This window comes from Juglans regia, chromosome 13, assembly GCF_001411555.2.
Source record: "Juglans regia cultivar Chandler chromosome 13, Walnut 2.0, whole genome shotgun sequence".
NCBI classification, from domain to species: Eukaryota; Viridiplantae; Streptophyta; class Magnoliopsida; order Fagales; family Juglandaceae; genus Juglans; species Juglans regia.
In genome coordinates this window covers 14,684,272-14,692,406 of record NC_049913.1, presented here as the reverse complement: position 1 = coordinate 14,692,406, position 8,135 = coordinate 14,684,272, and the positions used below count along the sequence as shown (strand labels likewise).

At 35.6% G+C, this 8,135-nt stretch overlaps 1 protein-coding gene across 1 annotated transcript; it reads right to left on the bottom strand.

The window, feature by feature from the left end:
• Positions 1-2,574: 2,574 nt before the first annotated feature.
• Positions 2,575-7,240, bottom strand: LOC109019840 (spermidine synthase 1). The gene is made up of 9 exons (XM_035684860.1): positions 6,949-7,240; positions 5,698-5,774; positions 5,487-5,609; positions 4,769-4,873; positions 4,230-4,302; positions 4,077-4,148; positions 3,756-3,951; positions 3,130-3,259; positions 2,575-3,010 (listed from the first exon to the last, which is right to left on the bottom strand). The coding sequence occupies exons 1-9, from the start codon at positions 7,139-7,141 to the stop codon at positions 2,945-2,947; spliced, it is 1,035 nt and encodes a 344-aa protein (XP_035540753.1). The 5' UTR covers positions 7,142-7,240; the 3' UTR covers positions 2,575-2,944.
• Between the last annotated feature and the right edge of the window lie 895 nt (positions 7,241-8,135).

Below are 8,135 nucleotides of genomic sequence, written 5' to 3'. Positions count from 1 at the left end.
ACAAGACAAGATTCGTTGCTAAAGGATTCACTCAGAAAGAAGGAATCGTTTACACAGAGACTTTCTCTCCTGTATCTAAGAAAGATTCATTGCGTGTTATTTTGGTATTAGTAGCCCATTTTGACTTAGAGTTGCAACAAATAGATGTGAAAACAGTATTTCTCAATGGAGATTTAGAGAAGGAGGTTTACATGAAACAGCCTGAATGATTCCTCTCTAGTGATGGTGAGCAATTGGTTTGCAAGCTCAAGAAATCCATATACGGTTTAAAACAAACATCCCGCCAATGGTATTTGAAATTCCATAATGTAATTTCTTCATTCGATTTTGTAGAAAACGTTATGGATCAATGTATATACCAGAAGGTCATGGGAGTAAAATCTGTTTTCTTGTTTTATATGTGGATGACATTTTGCTAGCAACCAATGATAAGGGTTTGCTGCATGAGGTAAAATAATTCCTCTCTAAAAATTTTGATATGAAGGATATGAGTGAGACATCTTATGTCATTGGCATTAAGATCCATAGAGACAGATTTCGAGGTATCTTGAGTTTGTCTCAAAAAACCTATATTAATAAAGTTTTAGAGAGATTCCGGATGAAAGATTGTTCACTAAGTGTATCTCCCATTGTGAAGGATGATAGGTTCAATTTGAACTAATGCCCAAAGAATGACTTTGAAAGGGAACAAATGAAGAACATTTCATATGCTTCTACTGTCGGAAGCCTAATGTATGCTCAGGTCTGTACAAGACCTGACATTGCATTTGCTGTCGGAATGTTGGGACGATATCAGAGTGATCTAGGCTTAGACCACTGGAGAGCTGCAAAGAAAGTAATGAGGTACCTTCAAGGAACTAAAGAATACATGCTTATGTATAGACGGACAGACAATCTGAAAGTAATTGGCTACTCAGATTCTGACTTTGCTGGTTGTATTGATTCACGCAAATCAACATCAGGATACATATTTTTGATGGCTGGTGGAGCTGTATTATGGAGGAGTGCCAAGCAGACTTTGACTGCCACTTCTACTATGGAAGCCGAGTTCGTCTCTTGTTTTGAGGCTACTTCACATGGTGTATGGCTTAAGAGTTTCATTTCTGAGTTTAGAATTATGGATTCGATCTCTAGGCCATTAAGAGTGTATTGCGACAATTCAACTGCTGTTTTTATGGCTAAGAACAATAAAAGTGGGAGTCGAAGTAAATACATCGACATTAAATATTTAGCCATAAAGGAACGTGTTAAAGAAAATAAAGTGGTTATTGAGCACGTCAGCACTGAACTAATGATCGCTAATCCTTTGACTAAGGGCATGCCACCGTTGAAATTCAAGGATCATGTAGTGAACATGAAACTTGGTTCCATTATGTAATTTTTCATTGTATGAACAATGTTATTTTAATAAAATTCTTAAATATTTTGATGTTTTTCTCATATTGATGTGCACCTTAATTTAACTTTTAGAAAATTCATCTATGTTGGACCAAGTATAAACATATGGTTTATTCATTAAGAAATTGTTTCCACATAAATTATAATGTTTAAAGAATAAATACATGGTAATACGTGAAAGGTAATACTCATCATTAGAGGACCTATCGCTATGATTCATGTATTTATTACTTAAATACAGATTATCGATGAGTTTAAGATGAAATATTAAATTAGAAGTGTGGACCAAGTGGGAGAATGTTGACCGTTTTTCACGGAGGCCGTTCATGAGAACGAGTCTCTCGCTTCCTTAAGTTTAGGAGTCCTTGGAGTGGTCCACTACTCTGACTTATTCATCACGTTCATAATTGATCCCATTAAAAATTGAACACGTGGGACACATAGCACCGAAACTTGATGGAAGCTTCGACTATAAATACTGTGTTTGATCCCCAGACTCATTCACTCAATTCCCTTCAATCTTACACCATCTAAATAGAGTGGAGTAGAATTTGGAAGTGTCAAACACCAGTGAGAAATGCAGCAAACCAGTGAAGAGCATCAATGACTGGAGGTACTGTTCTTGGCATTAAAACCTGTCGATTCTTATTTCTAAAGTGTTATTCCGCATTATAGAATCATTTTTAGTCTAACATGTTCTACTTGGGGAGTATGCTGAAATGGGTGGTCCGCGTGATATATTTCTATGATTGCAAGAAGCGGACTTTAGAGAAGAAATCTGATGAGGAAGTAGGAAGAGAAATCGAAGCTGTTGATGCATAATTATCATGGGAAGAGAAGTATTCCCAGTTCCTTGGATTTACTTTTGGCCACGTTTAATATCGATCTCATGTTATGTAGAAATTGAGAAAAACCATTGATCTTTGCTGTCCTATGTCCTGATGTTGTCGCAATAAGATGCCTCTCTAAATTTAGATTTCATTTTTTATTTTTTTATTTTATTTTTTATTTTTTTGCAAAAGAGAAGATTCATGAATTCCTTGTGTCTGCACAAAAATCGAAATAGAAAGTTACCAATTGATAAATAATATGTGATGGGGCCGTTCAGAAGCTCAATAGATTTTAATCCGTCGAATTCGAATCAGCATTTCTGGCAGCAAAATGAGAAGTTATGGATTCTGTAAGGACCCAGAATAATGGAGTACTATAAAGAACTTCACATCTGTTCAGTTTGAAAACTCTAAAGAGATTGCAGTAATCTTGCACAAAGTTCATAGAGACGACGTTATTAGTAATAACTGAGATAATCGAATCACACCTAAAGAAACGGAGGTGACTACCAAAGAACAAAAATCCTTGAAGACGGCCACCAAATTTTATAACTAAAACTAACACCTAGGAGTGACATTAATTGCAAAAACTACTTGGAACATCAATTTAAACCATGACTTATTCGATTGTTCACTGCTAGATGGACCATTGCAGTGAAGATGATAAAATGGCATTCTACAACCGCCATTTCTGCTACAAATTCTTGAAACTTTCCTCATTTTGGTTTTGATTCAATCACCTTCTTTGCGAAAGATGGCAAACAGAAAGCGGCTGTATGAATCTGAAAATAAGAACGACTCGTAAAGAAAATGTTTAATGCATGCGAATAACAGGAATCAAGCAAATGAGACGGGAGAACATTATGTTTAAAGTCACTTTTGGGATGAAGCAGAATCGCACCTCTGAGTTGTAAAATTTTAAGGGTCCTTTGGATTTGTTATAAGCGTCATTTGCATCTATTGGATTCACTGGATGCTTGAAGTCAACAAGGGGTCCCTCAGTAGAACACAGCATAAAACCAATCACCCCACTGAAACACAAACATCAATAAAAGCAATATCAGCGATTCAGCATCATCTTGCCACCAACACCCCCACCCACAGAGCAAATCACAATGCAGATGCTAACCAATATTAGCCAGGCCTGAAGTGCTAAAATAACCCTATATTGGAAATAAAAACATCCAGAGAAACCACTTAATAAAAAATAAGGTAGTCTCCAAAATCACAACTTGCACTTTTTTAAATGATGTGGAATCAAAGCAGGGTCAGACCTTCCCCTGGGGAGTAAATCTTGGACACGCAACAAGTTGCAATTTTTAACCCCATACCTATGATAACCTAGCAACTCAGTCTAGCCCAAAAAGAAAACCAAATTATCCCTGCTACATACACACACAGACAAACACACTCATGCATGCATGCACACATAAAGACGCATTCAAACACATACGCTATCTGTTTGGAATGAGTTTGGTGGGAGAGAGAGCTGAACAAGGAATACTAAATAAGCTTCAGAAAGCATACCTTGGGTATGTAGGCACTGTGGTCCATGCATAGTTAACAGAGCCTTTAAATATCTGGCGACAGTTTGCCATAATGTCCTCAATTATGTGCATGTGAAGCCATATACTTTCTGCCTGAGTACACACAACTCCCCCCGGCCGAAGAGCCTTTGACACTAATTCAAAAAAGGGCTTCTCAAAAAGCTCTTGTGCAGGACCTGATCAAAACAAACAGAAAACTTGTGTTTTTCTTTTTTTCTGAAGACGAAAACTTGTATATTCTAAGGCAAAACACATGTTCCCAGTAAGAAAGAAATGCAATTGGCTGCAGAGGTAGTCTTACCTATGGGGTCAGAAGAATCTACTATAATCACATCATAAGTTCCTGCAGGAGCAGCCTTCAAAAATGCAACTCCTGGACCAGTACGAAAGAGTTCATCAAAATTGATGCTTGTCAAAATAAGGAGAATGAGGAAAAAAAATTAGCTGATCATACCATCACCGATATGAAGATTCACCCGGGGATCCTCATACCCAACTGCTATGTCAGGGAAATACTGTTTGGAAACCTGGAAGAGGTGGAAAATAAATTTCAAGTAATGAAATAACTGTTCCATGGTGATTGTCTGTTATGATGGGGGACCTCACCAAGGTAGGACCCTTTGGACCCACCATGGGGAGTAAACCATGAAAATACGATCCCGCCCACCAGCACCGCGCATCAAGTTAACTCTTAGTGCAGAATTGAGCTGAGGATGTCTAAGTCCACAGCTCATCCCAAGTCCATTTGACCACTAGGCTGCACCTTGATGGATAGGTGTTCCATGATGACTACAACTCCTAGAGGTATGTAATCACCAGCACTTATGTATAAATGAGATCCAGCCATAAAAAATGTTTTCTTACATGCAAATTCATTCAGTGTCAAAAGAAAATGTCAGAGAGTGACAGATTCAACCAGCTATTTTCATGAGCTTCTGATCTTATGCTAGTAAAAAAGAATATTATGCATTTTTTCATCACTTCATTACTCACATTGACTACCATCTTATCAATTTCACACATCTCGATCTGCTCAACAGAAGAATGGCGAGATATTTCCCGCAGAACTCCGCCATCTCCTCCACCAATAACCAAAACCTGGAGAAACAGTAACTTTTGAGTTAAGCAAAAGACTAGGAAACAAAAAGAATGTATATGATACTATTTGTTCACCATATCAACATAGCGTATGACTTCAGAGGCAGTCACAACATGAGATGGAATAATTTAAGCAATCATCTACAGTTTCTCTATGTTATGAATGTGCTCCCCTTCCTGTCCACCCCCCCCAAAAATAACCATCTGCAATTTCCTCAGGAATGATAAGGGGAAAAAGAGGCTTAGAAAATATTTTTTAGGTAATCAAAGACACTCAGAGTGGTGCAACTTATGACAATGCGTCCAATTAACCTCATTAATCATTTCAAGGTCCTTTGCATATTACTAGTGCTGTTAAGCCTCTATTCATCATGTATAACCGATAGACCATCTTTACAAGTATGCCGTGAGGATATATAAAAATTATGAAATGAGATACACCAAACAGATTATAAGATGATATATGGATCAAGGGGCAGGCACCATGGTTCCAGCCTTGGAACTACCAATATACTCTAATCAGAAAATGATCGATTGGCATGTGAGTGAAAGCATCATGAAGAAAATGAAAGTATTTCAAGTAATTTCTTTAGGTCCAAGAGTATACGAAGACCTTCTTTGGGTTTGGAATTGAGCAAAGTGGAAGGTGAGTGATCATTTCTTGATATGCGCATTCATCCCTTTCAGTGAGCTGAATCACCCCATCCAAAACAAGAACCTTTCCATATGTTGATGACTGCAAATAAAAAAAATTACACAACCAGAGTTTAATCACAAGGGAGCTCTCATAAAGGTGGAAAAATAAATCCTTGAGCATTATGAACCTGAAAAACCATGACATTCTGATAGTCAGATTTTCCTTGAAATAATATCTTCTCAACCTTCAAGGAATGTGCCTCTCCTGCATATTATCAGACAGTTCAGAGTCAAGTCAACAATTAAAGACTGATTTTATGGTATCAATAGCTCGGGGGGAAAAAAAGATGCCAATGTAAAAAGAACGAAAATGCACTATAATGCTAATAATCATATTTGGTTACAGTATATACGAGGACTTCTGCTTCCTAGACACTATAAATGGAGAAATACCATGAAACATGTATTTAAGAGTTATATTGGCATGAAAATCTAAAATCATAGCTGGCCGAAGATCTACCTTTATACAAATTAATAAATTGATTAGCAGATAGACTACAGAGAGTGGCACAAGACAGGTTCACTCGTCAAACAAACAAAATACTAAGAACCTAACTCCACCCCCTTCACCCACGCATACACAAGTCTAGCAATGATTAACAAATAACAAGTACATTCTAGATGAAAATGCTACCAGGAAAGGGCTCGTTAAAATCATTTGCGAAGAGAAATATGATATATTCATATATCAAAGAAGATCAAAGACAATTCAAATCTGCACATAAACAAACAGGACGATGATTTGTTTTTTTAAAATTATTGGTAGTCGTGAATGCAAACAGAAAGTGTTTAGTCCACAACCCCGTCCTCCACCCATTTTCAAGGAATGGAGGGGCCACTTTAGCTACTACTGTTCATTGGCCACAACCCACGATATAAAATCCTAAACAAAAGAGAGCACGGTAATACTATAAAATGGTAAAAAGTTAAAACAGCATTTGAAATAGTCATATTCATTCTTTCGAGTTAAACAAAGCAATACCCTTAGAGAAAACAACTAAACGAGGACGAAACAAATAATAAAACTACGTATACATTCTTTTTTTGTATCGGTTACGTAGACATTCTATAATCAAAATTCAAAGCAAAGACAAAATTTGAAGACAGATTTAACAAAAAATCATCGAACTAGGTCTCAAAAACAAAATAATACGCTCACATGACTAACCATACATATAACCATTTATGCATAAACACCACAAGCAATAGTACACAAAAGACTATCGTTTTTTGTATTTAACGAAATCAATAAATGCCCCGTTTGGTCGCGGAGAATCATTACAGATAAAATGAGATTGAAAAGGCAAATGTTTTTCTCCCGTATTTTGTAAGAAACAAAGATGGGGTTTCCGAACAGTGAGAGAGAAAGAAAACCCCACCAGGCCACATTGGGCTAATCTCAGAGAACCACCCAGGAATCACGGAGGATATACAATCAGGCCGGTCTTTGTTGCCCTCCAGCTCCATGGATGACACAGTGGAAGCAGAGACTCCATTATTATTATCTTCCTCAACTTCTCTCTGTCTCTTCACCGGAAAATCCGTAGACACCACAACACTGTCTTCGGCCATGGCTTTCTCCTCTCGCTCGCTAAAACCCCAAAAACCTGGCGTTAGTGGAATGGCCCGCTTTGTACCTAACTGAAGCCGCACAAGCTTATTCTTGACCTCACGGTTTGCGCCGCCTTTATATAAAAGCATTCACAATCACCTTTGTAAAATCTAATTTTGTTTTAAAAAAAAATATAAAGAAAGTTACTCAAAAGTCATTTTAATAGATTTTATATTTCATATTTATTATACATTTTGCTACAAGTAATTCCGCTAGATATAAAAAAATACTGTTTATAATTTTGAGTAATGTTATATATAGTCGTGGAATGTGTAAATATCGTGCAGTCAGTTTAAAAAAGAGTGAGGTCTACTATTAAAAAATTAATTTATTTTTATGTAGGTCTCATATTTATTTACTTTTTTCAAAACAACTGTATGACGCTTGTACACTCACGACTGCAAATATCATTTCTCTTTCTTTTTACTCATTCTCTCTCATTTCATGACATAATAATACACAACATTTTATGACATCACTATAAAAAAAATAAAAAATAAAATCCTGCACCTTCAAGTTTAACTACATTCTATGACTAGCATTTTTTTCTTATTCGGATGAGATGATAGGTATATAGTAGAATGGTTGTTTTGTGTATTATATTTCATGTTTTCATAATATATTTTAAGAATATTATCATAAATATAATCTTTTTTTTAATTAATTTATATTTTAGTTTAGTTTATAAATTTGAATTAATTTAAAATATAATATAATTATATTATATTATATATAAAGATATATTTTGAAGAATAGGATGGAAAAAACCATTAAAAATGTTAGAGAAAGAAGACAGAAAGGAAAACAACGTATTTATATTGAGGAGTGATATAGCCACGAGAGAGTAATAAAGGGAATTTTATAAATTAACGTGATTAAATTTATTTTATAATAAAAATAATTTTATAATCAAATAATTTATATTAAATTATGTTAATTTATAAAATTATTTTC